We start from the raw sequence: 12,637 nt of genomic DNA, 5'->3' as shown, positions 1-12,637 counted from the left end.
TGCACAAGGTTTCAAGCCTGATATTGACAAACTGGTTACTAACAAGAGATGCCAAGTGTCAGGACAAAAGAAATAGATCTCACACTATAAGACTCCTATATAAGCAATGAATATAATATAATGCATATAATAGAATAATATATGGACCTAGCTAAGAGGCTACGACTCTAATTGTAGGCTGTTGTACGGAGATTGTATGGAAATAAATTGCTTTTCTTTAAACTTTAAGTGTTACATTTTTTAAAGTTTTCAGTATGTTACAGTGCGGCCCGCTGATGCACGTATGGCAGTCGAAGCGGCCCACAGATGGTAGTGAGTTTGACATGCCTGATCTAAGCGATAGGCAGAAGCAATTAAAAAAAAGTTAGTAAAATTTTAGGTTATATTGTAAAAACTGTTGAATATAAATCAAGAGACGTTATGCTCAGACTTTATGATGAACAGAACAAAGAAAAAACAAAACTGCACATTCCAAATGGACAAACACAAGGAGAACTAACTAGTGCAATTCCCAACCCTTGATACCAAGACAAATCGTCGGGTCAAAGCTTTTGCTTTTCTATTTCTTCTCAAACAAAAATAAAGAATAGCATAGAGTGTACTATTTACTCAGCATAAAAACGGATTTGTGGAGAAGACATCAGCATGAAAACAGACCTCTGCTTCATCTAACCATGCAATGGTGCAACATAAGCAAATCAATTAGAGGATGTGGACAGAGTCCGTATGAAGAAATGAATACTCAATGACCTGACACTACATAAATGTTCTACTGCTGTATCAAGACTGATAAAAGATGTCCGTCACCTTAAGGCTTACCTGTAACTCCACTCCAAAATAGGTGGGGAATATAGACGCCCTGTAAAACAGACTTTTTGAAGTGATTGGCCCAATGTACCTGAGCACACCGCGACACAACTGGGAGTTCATATCCACGATAATTTCTTGATCTGTTTTCAGGGCCAAAGCCTTTTCCAGTTGTTGTTTCTCCAGATACCAGTGAAGCCGCTCCGAGTCATTAGTAAGTGCCAAGAGAAGACCAGCTTCTTCAGTCTTTAGAGGTTGCAGACAAGAAACATCCGCATTTCTGCAAGTGATTGTGTCTGGAAAATACACACGTAGCTTATTGTCAGGTGACTCACTGACTGTTTTCAGATATTCAGCTTCCTCCATGATGCAAATGTTCCCCGCTTGGAAGTTGTCAATTAAATCCTTAAAACCCTCCATTAAAATGTAATAGAGATAATTGACATCTGGCCAAGAGATATTTAAAGTAGTGCCCATTTCTTTTTGATAATTCCTCAGCCTGAAAGAAAAAATAATGCTAAGTTAAGAAAAGGGTAATGGAAAAAAAAAACAAGTTAAGCAGAGTGAATTGATGTTTGATGTGATCAACCTGCTTGTACAATGATGCCAAGATTCCAGTAGGGACAGAAGAAATCACAGTCAGCCTAACGCGGAAAAAACATTAAAAGATTTAACAAATGTTTGGTATTAATGTAATAATGTATTCAATAAACTTTTTTATTTAAATACCGTATATACTCGTGTTCAAGTTCTCTCAAATATAAGTCGGGGCTTGATTTTACAGTATAATTTTATAATGTCAGTCGTATAAGTCGAATGTGGAAAACTCACGCTATTGGTACAGGGGATTACGATATGTTAACATCCACCTGAGAGAGTAACCACGGAGTACACTGACTTTTTTTTCTATGTATTGTGCCTACGTGACCACGCGGTAATACCCAAACTATTCCGAAGCAATGTTTGCACTGTTTTTTGTATCTCACACCCTCATACACCTTTATTGTAAGAGCATAAATTATCTACGATGAAGCATTCAATCAGAAGAAAATATGAAACTGGTTTAAAATTAAAAGTCACTGAAGTAGCAAAAGAAATCAGTAACTGTGCTGCTGCGACAAAATTTGATGTTTCTGAGAAACTGATGTGAGATTGGAGGAAGAAGATGTAAAAAAAAGTGTCGTATTTTTGAACAGGCGTATAAGTCGGGGTCTGATTTTATGATCGATTTTTCAGGTTTCAAGACCTAACTTATATGCGAGTATATACCATAAATCAATAAGCCATTTCTTCTAATGCATAACATTTTGTGCATTCCAAGTTTTACAGTGTATCTTCCAAAGGATGCAGAATACTGTGGGAGAAAAAAAACTCTGAGCTAACTTCATCAGTCAGCATAAGAGAAGAAAGGAAAATAAAGAAAAGAATGAAACAGGAAACCAGAGCTATGAAAGTATCAATTTGGCAATAAACAGAAGCCACTTTACAGTTGTGGCCAAAAGTTTGGAGAATGACACACGTGTTGGTTTTCAATACATTTTGCTGCTTCAGTGTTTTTAGATCTTTTTGTCAGATGTTTCTATGGTATACTGAAGTAGGATTACAAGAAGTTTCAAAGGCTTTTATTGACAATTACATTAAGTTTATGCGCAGAGTCAATATTTGCAGTGTTGGGCCTTCTTTCTTTTTCAAGACCTCTGCAATTCACCCTGCCATGCTGTCAGTCAACTTCTGGGCCAAATCCTGACTGATGGCCACCCATTCTTGCATAATCAATACTTGGAGTTTGTCAGAATTGGTGGGTTTTTGTTTGTCCACCCGCCTCTTGAGGATTGACCACAAGTTCTCAATGGGATTAAGGTCTGGGGTGTTTCCTAGCCATGGACCAAAAATTTTGATGTTTTGAGCCACTTGTTCTCACTTTTGCCTTATGGCCCGGTGCTCCATCATGCTGGCAAAGGCATTGTTGGTCACTAAACTGTTCTTGGATGGTTGGGAGAAGTTGCTCTTGGAGGATGTTTTGGTTCCATTCTTTATTTATGGCTGCATTCTTAGGCCAAATTGTGAGTGAGCCCACTGCCGTGGCTGAGAAGCAACCCCACATGACATGAATGGACACCAGAAAAATTTTATTTTGTAGATAGATAGATAGATAGATAGATAGATAGATAGATAGATAGATAGATAGATAGATAGATACTTTATTAATCCCAAGGGGAAATTCACATACTCCAGCAGCAGCATACTGATAGCTGCTGGAAGGGCTGCCACTCATGGCGGCGCCTGAGTCATCTCATGACTGATACTTAAAGGATATGTGATCAGGGCTAAAGTGGGGCCTGCTGGGGCTAGTGACCCCTACTCCCTACAACCAGATGTTTGCTCCAACACATAGTTTTATATTTGCATATATATTTTAATGCATGTGTTTTACATATTAGAAATGTAAATAATAGAAATTAAATGAATAAAAACTACTGTTTGGCAAAAAATGTAAAACACGACAATGCACTCCAGTTTTGGATGGCACACCTAAAGAGCGCAAAGACAATCCAGAGCAGGCACATGTGCTCACATTCAAGGTACCTGACACGACATCTTAGATCAGGACATTGACTAATTTATTTGGAAACTTCCAATTTCTTTTTTTGTTCAGTCATTCTAATGTGGACTTGCTTGAGCTCAGATCATTTATTGCCGTAGGTTGCAGCAGCGTTTCAGCCTTATCTCAGAGACAGACATCCCAGCTTTCTCCTGAAATATTCAAAGTTAATTACTTAGCTACTGTTTAATCCAAGGGTACACTGTGCCCATATAGTTTTTATAGTTGGAGCACGGAAGAGCTAAAGGACTTGCTCAGGGTCACTGAGGGAGTGAGTCAGTCCAAGGCCTAGCAATGCGTAAAAGAGTGCTCTCCCTGTGATTCCACATATCCCTATCAATGTCTGCAATGTCTTGGGTGGGAACAGCACATACCAGCTTCTGAACCATTCCATGAACTGGACAAAACAAATAAAATAAGAAGAAACCAGTTATCTATAAGAATAGAGACCATTTTCAAATTTAACATTCATTACTGCACATCAAAAAAAAAAAATTAGTCCAACATACTATATATATTTAAAAAAATCACGGGGGAAAGGTATGGACAGTGTACACAGACTCTTGAGGACTATGACATCCGGAGAAATTAGTACCAGATTTTGCTGCTTGTTTTTAAAGTCTGAAGAACTGAAAATAAATAATAAATTGCATAATGAGCTCTCTGGGGCGGCACGGTGGCGCAGTGGGTAGTGCTGCTGCCTCGCAGTTAGGAGACCTGTGTTTGGTGGAGTTTGCATGTTCTCCCCGTGTCTGTGTGGGTTTCCTCCATTTCCTCCCACAGTCCAAAGACATGCAGGTTAGGTGCATTGGCGATTCTAAATTGTGCTTGGTGTGTGGGTGTGTGTGTGCCCTGCGGTGGACTGGTGTCCTGCCTGGGGATTGTTTCCTGCCTTGCGCCCTGTGTTGGCTGGGATTGGCTCCAGCAGACCCCCGTGACCCTGTAGTTAGGATATAGCAGGTTGGATAATGGATGGATGGATGGATAATGAGCTCTTTTCCTTAATATATTTGCAATTTCTATGTCACTGACTAATATTTAAAGTAATCTATGGTTGAAATTTAAAACAAGTAATCCCGGGGGTGTGACATGGTGGTGACAGAGCTGCCTTGCAACAAGGAGACCAGAATTCAAGTCCATGGCGTTCCCTGTGTGACATTTGTAAGTTTTCCCTGTGTTTGTGTGGGTTTCTTCTGAGTATCCACATCTCCTCCCACAGTTCAAAGAAATGCATGATGGGTGTGTTCACCCTGTGATGGGCTGGCAGCCTGTCCAAGGAATGTTCCTGCCTTGTACCCTGCTCTGGATAAATTGGTTTGGAACAGGACAAGTTTTGAAATACACAGACTGATGGTACAGATAGCAGCATGGATGGCATTTCCAACAGTGTGATTGAAGAGCATAGGGGTCACCCATTGGCCTTTCCAGTGCACTCACAGGGCTACATCGTGGTGAGGGCAAAGCATTTTCTGCATCCCCCCCCCCCTTAGATCTGGCCTTAGTTTAGATAATGGATGAATAATTCCAGTTAACTTTCAGGTTCTAAATTAAAATAAATGTTCTTTAAGGTGCAGTGTTATGATTTGGAAGCGTACATCGCCATCTAAAATATGAACTTAAGGCATATGTTTAACTTATTGTTAAAACAACACATGCAAGCTATGCTCTGCATAGTCGTGGCACCCCACCAGCTATTTTTAAAAGCTGGGTTACTTTAAGCTCTATTCAAAGCAATTAATTTTTTGTGATCTGCATAACAGTTTCTTAGATGTTCCAAAATTTTACGTAACATGTTCTAACCCATTTCACCCAATTCAGAGTCACAGAGAGGTGTAGCACTAGTCCAAACAGCCCACTCACAATGACGCCACACAGGCATGTAGATACATCTCCTGATGCTACCTGGGGTCATCGGGTGTTTCGTGTCTTTCAATATCAGACATCTTGCCCAGACTACCCAGCCATGGTTGTATATTGTCAGTTATGAATCACCATTTAACCTAATATGTATGGTTTAGGAGAAAAACACAGTCACTCCTGCAGACCATTAGTGAATTTAAATAGCATGTGGACCAGGAGAGGAAACTTGCATTTGTGGTGTACAGTGATCCCTCGCTATATCGCACTTCGTCTTTCGCGGCTTCACTCCATTGCGGATTTTAAATGTAAGCATATGTGAATATATATCGCAGATTTTTCACTGCTTCGCGGATGTCTGCGGTCTACAGTACGTGTGCTTCCTCAGTTGATTTGCCCATTTGAATTCAAACAAGGGACGCATTTGAATTGAAACAAGGGACGCTATTGGCGGATGGCTGAGAAGCTACCCAATCACAGCACGCGGTTAAGTTCCTGTGTGCTGCTGATTGGCTCAGCGACGGAGTGCTGCATTAACCAGGAAGTCTAATCTCACTCATTCAGCATTAACGTGCACAAGCGCCAACAGAAGATGCAAATGATTGCAGAAAAGGTAAAAGTTTTGGATATGTTGAAGGAAGGAAACAGCTACACCGCTGCAGGACACCATTACAGCATCAATGAGTCCACGATTCTTTTTATTTAAAAAGGAGGAAAAGCATATAAGATCTACGGTCGCAGTGTCTTTTAACCAGGGCGCAAAATGAGTTGCAAGTGGACGTGATAAGGCAGTAGTCTGGATGGAATCTGCTTTAGGGATTTGGATTGAAGAGTGCTGGAAGAAGAACAGCGGCGGTGCTACACAGTCGCCTGAACAGGCTCCTTTAGAAGAGCTGTAACGCTATCCTTTGTTGTGCAGTAAAATTAAACTCATCGTTATCGGACAAGTCGTCGTGTCATTGTTGGTGAGTAACCATAATTAATTATTTACGTACAGTACTTATTACATGTACATAGTTTAGTGTTACCGTACACACATTTTACTGTATACAATTTTTCTTGCAATGTACGTATTTATTGATGGTGGCGTGTCTGTCGTAATAGCTGTAACATATGTGATATCGGAGACGCTCGATATTTTTAAAATAATATTTAGGTTTTACTGTATGTAAACTGTGTTTACATACATAATTTCAACGAATCTTACCTAATATCTAAGAGAATGCAAAGGGTTTATGCTGTATAATTGTGTGTGAAATGTTTATAATAGTGTGGGAGCGTTTATAAGGGCTTAAAATATATAAAAATAACCATATAAACATATGGTTTCTACTTCGCGGATTTTCTTATTTCGCGGGTGGCTCTGGAATGCAACCCCCGCGATGGAGGAGGGATTACTGTACTTCTACCACACTCTATACCAGGGGTCTCCAACATGTCGCTTGCAAGCTACCGATAGCTCGCCACCCCATTCCAAGTAGCTCGTCAAAGGGTTAATGAATCCTACATAAATTTGAACACTTAATTAGTCAAATAGTGGCGGCACGGTGGTGCAGTGGTAGCGCTGCTGCCTCGCAGTTAGGAGACTTGGGTTCTCTTCCCGGGTCTCCCTGCGTGGAGTTTGCATGTTCTCCCCGTGTCTGCATGGGTTTCCTCCGGGCGCTCCGGTTTCCTCCCACAGTCCAAAGACATGCAGGTTAGGTGGATTGGCAATTCTAAATTGGCCCTAGTGTGTGCTTGGTGTGTGTGTGTGTCCTGCGGTGGGATGGCACCCTGCCCGGGATTGGTTCTTGCCTTGTGCCCTGTGTTGGCTGGGATTGGCTCCAGCAGACCCCCGTGACCATGTGTTCGGATTCAGCGGGTTGATGGATGGATGGATGGATTAGTCAAATTATTGGTGGGCGATCTTTCCAAAAAATCATATCACAATCCTTTTAACACAAAATCACAATCCACAATCTGACTTGTAATCTATCTTTTCAATGTGGCAGACACTTAAGAGAATATCTGGACTCAAACTCATCAAGACCTAAGTGACACTTTATTTTAAATATCAAACAAAGGTGAATTCAATTGTTCTCTCGTTCGCTAGCTAAGCGGATTTAAGGAACACGCCCCGAAGCTGGCGAGTGAGTGAGGAAGGCCACTCCATTCGGCCTGCTGAGTCTCTCTCGAATTCGTGCCAATAAATCGGTACCGCAAGCGAACTATGATACATAGCAAAATGAGAGAAGTCGCAAAATCAATCAGAATGTTCAAGCAAATTATAGAAAAAACCCGATCTAAATCCATAAAGTACTTCTCTCGTGAAAAGCAGACAGACATACAGACAGAGAGACATTGGAGTTTTTATCTTCTTATACAGGGGTCCTCAATCACGGTCCTGGAGGGCCGCAGTGGCTACGGGTTTTCATTCCAGCCAGTGTCCTAATTAGAACTCGGTCTTTGCTGATAATGAAAGTTGGTGTTTAACTCTATGCCTTGTTAGTGCCTTTATTCATCAAATACAAATTTTTGTTACTTTGTAGATCAGAGGTCATCAATTACACTCCTGGAGGTCTGCTATGGCTGCAGGTTTTCACTTTAACAAATTTCTTAATTAGAACCCTTTAATTTACTACTAAAGCAATACATTTTTTGGGCTTAATTTTAGTTCTCTTCCCTGTTACCATTCAGAACCCTTAATTGCCTATTTTAGATTTTAGCAGCTGCATTTAAATTTTAATTTTTGCCTGTTTTCTTAATCAGACATTAGTTAATAATGAGATGCAGATAACCAATAAACTAGCAGCTCTCCAGCTAACGTGCTTACCATGAAGTATCTGTGATAAAAAATGTTTAGAAATGAATGAGAGGGGAATTGGAAGGACCATTAAGTTGAAATCAATTCTGGTCCACAAAACACATGGATAATGTTCTCACAGAAGGAAACACTACAGTGCAATTAAAATTGCTCTTGGATGAATACAAGCATTAACAAGCTAAATAGTTCGATACCATCAGCATGGACTGCTTTCTAATTAGGAAACTAGTTGGAATAAAAACCTGCAGCCACTGCGGCCCTCCAGGACCATGATTGAGGACCCCTGTTCTTCTATAATACGCTACCGTGGCTGTTCATTTGTCTGTCCAAGATTTTAAATCACCTGTAGCTTGCAAATCACTTCACCTATTGACCTGAAATTTGGTACACATATACTATGTGACATTTACTATCCGCTTTCAGGGTGATGATTGACCTCCAAGGATATCCCTCTTTTTATTTTTATTTTATTTTATTGTAGAATCAACTCTCAGCAGCGGACAGCAGAGAGGCTTTGCAGCACACGCATACAGGCGCCGTTCTCATCCCTACCACCTTCACCGTCACTTACCGCTACCTCTTTATATCTTAAATCATTCAATCAGGCAGATTGAAGATTTAAGTGCCAGCTTAAGTGAAAAATGAAAGAAAACGTACTAAGTAATTGCAACACAAACACTGACTTGATCAGTTTTAACGTGAAAAGATGCTGACAGAAGGAGAGAAGAAGTGGGTCGCTAGAGTGGAGAAAAGAAGATCTGCTCAGGAAGCAGCAAGAGCATCGACCTCTGAGCAAACGAATGGTAAATGTACAGAGAAAGAGGATGAAAACTAAGAATGAAAACTCAAGTCAAGTGTATTCAGCGCCGTTACTGGTATTATATATTAGTAAACCTTCAGAATAATGTGCAGTTAAAATCTCAACAGCATTCTCAGCATTTCTGGAGCTTAGTAGAGCCAGATAACTATAAGAATCTTCACCAAGCAGCTCTGAAAATGTCTGCTTTGTTTGGGTCTCCATACCTCTATGAGTCTGACATGAATGTCATGAAATCAAAGTTCAGAACAAGACTGACAGACGAACATTTAAATGACTTCGTAAGAGTGAACCTCAGTGGCTCCACTCCACTGGACACCTGCCTCTCTTGTCGACTCCATGCAGTGCCAGTCATCTGACTAACTCAAAAACACATCACACATGCAACTTTGGACACATGAACAAAGTGAAACAGAACATGTAACAAAATGACAAATGAATAAGGAATATCTGTGTATTTGGAATTGCATTGTTTGGTTTTAATTCAATAGTGTGAGATACACTAGAAAATGCACGCAGACACACAAAATGCACTTGCAGGTGAACTAAATATTTTTTTGTGATGTTTTAATGCAAAATGTGAGTTGTGGACACCAATATTTTGTAAATATTCAGTCAAAACAAGCTTATTCAATTTGTTTGGGTTGAAATAAGCTATGAGAATAAACGTTAGAAAACATGAGGAGCTCTCGGCCATTTTCATTTTGTAAAAGCACCTCTCAGGAGAAAAATGGGTGGGAGGCCTCTGCTCTATACAATGCACTGCACACTGTATTGTATGCGTCTCTCGTTTGACAGAAGGTGACTATATTCTCATATATATACAAACTGTATATAAACTGTTGGTAATGTCACGGTCTGTTGTTTTTCTTCACAGCTCTCACAATGCTTCTTTCATCAGCTGTTCTGTTCCGTGGCCGACTTGTCTGATGTCTGCTCCTCGGTATTTTGTTCTCTTTTTCAGAACATTGCACATGGTTGTATTTGCGATGCTCAATGTTTATTCAATGCTTCTGACTGATTTTCTCAGCTAGACAGCTCTCTGGTCTTCATCTCTTCACAGGTGAAACCCACGGCTAAAACCAACAGTTCACATTCAGGACTGTTTTAAAAAATCAAACTAACAGGGCACGGCTAACACCCGCCAGTCACAGGTTTCTTTTGCTTGCCTAAAAAAAGACGAATGGTATGCTACAAAGTTGTAATCTTCTATATTGTATAACCCGTTTAGATGTCAATACCAGGAAATAAAACCTGAAACTCTGAACTGGCCTTGCAATTCCACTACTTTCGGAATTGAACGCGCACAAATAATGACTGATAGATGAAGATATCCTGTAAGGAAATTATTGATGTCTTGAACAAACCATGACATGTTCATCAAGGTGGATGTTGCCTTGCAGACATTTAAGACAGAACTGTATCAGGTAGGTGACACTACTTCATATTCAAACTTTGTGTCATATACATACGCGATAGGTTTAAAAATCGTCTTTTCTGGGGCAAAAAGCGCGAAGTAGAAAAACGACATATTTAAATATTATCTGATTTACTTACTGTTACAAAGGAAACTCCGAGTATGATCTCAAGAATAAAAAAAGGGATGAAAACATGTATCTATAAACGCCTCTTCGTTTTCAGTAGACAATTTGGATGACAACTCGAAATTTGCAGAAATGAAAACGAAGGTATAGTGTCAGTCAATCGACGTCACTAAAACTATTTTGTAATTTAACGCCCGTCGAAACACATTGTCCAATCGAATTATGTGGGCGGGGCTACAGAGGCGGTCACCTGGCTTGCTCAGTGGAATCACATGAGCCTCAAGTACTTACGGTGGCTGATGAGGATTATTCGCTCCTTCGTAAAATATATTTTGTTCATAGATTTTATTAGGTATCCTTCAAACATGATTCCTTCCAGGCAGCGTCGACAAAAGAGGAGCCGAGCCTGTAGTTCATGTCTTGGCATATACACGTACGTACCCCACATGCCAACGTAAAACTTGAAAGGGCTATTAGAGTAGCCAGTACCGTGCAGGTCTTAGAGATGCGGAGGGATGTTCATAACGCATCTAAATCCAGTTATTGTTTGTTTAATGCAATAATTGGACCAAACGCTGAATTAAACAAGTAAAACATCTAGTGGGAGTGCAGTGGGATAGCTATACACCTGCTCACCAGGTTCTATTGAACAGTCGGACAGGGGGCGTTCCGTTCTTTAACAATCTGGCCTCAAAATCAGAGATGGGTCTGTGGAAAATCAGGCCCCTCTGAATAGACGTGGCTTCGTTGAAATTTGACATTTTAAAGGTCAACAAGTGCGCGCTGGCAATCGTCGTTCCATAAAGTTTACATTCCATTTTACTCCAGAACGATCAGCTTAAGAAACTGTAGATAACAGATTTGGCCATCGAGCGGTGTACTTATTTGTAATGCCCAAGCAGTCCCTACAATCTAAACGTTAGAGTAACTAGCAGTAGGTGGAGTGGGTGAGAAGTCTCTTTCCTTGTTTTCATCCGACTGATCAGATAACTGGTCAGCAGGCAGAACAACGAGGCTAAAGTTACGCCTTTATTTGCTGGTAATTATTCAACCGTCAACTTACTCGCCTTTAGCTCTTTGCCATACACCTTAACCACTTATTGTACGATCCACATCATACCTATTCATTTTCATCATTAAAACTGATCGATATTTGAAAAGAATAAAAATTCCATAGTTTATAAAGGAAAAAAGTGAAAGGTTATTTACACTCTGAACGTTATTGTTGGTGACATATTTGCAAGTGATATATTTGCAAATGTTGTTCTTATTTAGGCTTTGTACTGGACCTGTTGAAAGGATATATGAACAATTGACTTGTTGCTGCCTCTTGCTCCAGAAATCAGCTATAGGAATTCATTGATGATTTTGACAGTTTCCATCCATTCATCCATCACTCAGGTTTAAAATTGATATTTCCTCCACCATTCTAGCATTTTTAGTTCTCAGTCTTTCTATCAGGTTTCCATGACTTAAAGCCTCTATTTATATTACAAATCAGATGACTCACAGTTCCCCTCTCCACAGCTCCTTCAATCCCTTGCATACTAAAATCTCTTGACCTCTTTCACAGAAGCCTTTGGAATGAGGAGTTTCTTCATTGACAGAGGATACCCTTCTCATATTGTGGACTGGGGCCTCAATCAAGCCAGGAGCAGGCCACTTTAGCTTCCACTCTTAGAGGATTCCCAATAATGAAATCCATATCCTGCTGGTCCTCCCAGGCCACCCTAACACTTTGTCTCTTTCACAGGTCATCAAACAAAATTTCCCCATTTTGCAGACTGATCCTTCCATAGGGGCCTTTTCATTTAAATCTCCCATAATCACCTTCCATGGGCAACCTAACATACACAGACAACTCACTTCCCGGAGGAGAGCCACGTTCCTCACCAGGTCCTTTGAGCTGTATCAGGAGCTGCAGTGGCACTTGCAGATATATCACCATCAATACCCTTATATCTGGACCTACTGGTAAATTCAATATTAAACAATGTGCCTCTTGCCAGTCTAATAATGTTATTTACTGCATTTCATGTAGGAAGTGTCAATTTTTCATTTACATTTATTTGCTGAGCAAAGCAACATACAAAAGAGGACGACATCATCTAATAACGTCAGTCTGGGGACTGTTTGGGAAGCAGGTATTATAGGATTAGGCTACAAAATTGATTTCCACAAATCACAAGCTAAAAACAAAATATAAG

General features: G+C 40.2%; 1 protein-coding gene across 1 annotated transcript in view; it reads right to left on the bottom strand.

Annotated features, from left to right (window-relative positions):
* The window catches only part of cyldl (cylindromatosis (turban tumor syndrome), like), a 72,303-nt gene extending 61,719 nt beyond the window's left edge, over window positions 1-10,584 (bottom strand). Inside the window, exons 1-2 of the mRNA XM_028804245.2 lie at window positions 10,444-10,584; window positions 820-1,306 (exon numbers count right to left, since the gene is read on the bottom strand). Of these exons, the coding sequence (XP_028660078.2) occupies window positions 820-1,284 (465 nt within the window). The 5' untranslated portion in view covers window positions 1,285-1,306; window positions 10,444-10,584. The remainder of the gene's footprint in view (window positions 1-819; window positions 1,307-10,443) is intronic.
* Window positions 10,585-12,637: the final 2,053 nt, after the last annotated feature.

This window comes from Erpetoichthys calabaricus, chromosome 6 (genome assembly GCF_900747795.2).
Source record: "Erpetoichthys calabaricus chromosome 6, fErpCal1.3, whole genome shotgun sequence".
Lineage (NCBI taxonomy): Eukaryota > Metazoa > Chordata > Cladistia > Polypteriformes > Polypteridae > Erpetoichthys > Erpetoichthys calabaricus.
This window is presented reverse-complemented; position numbering and strand designations above follow the sequence as displayed.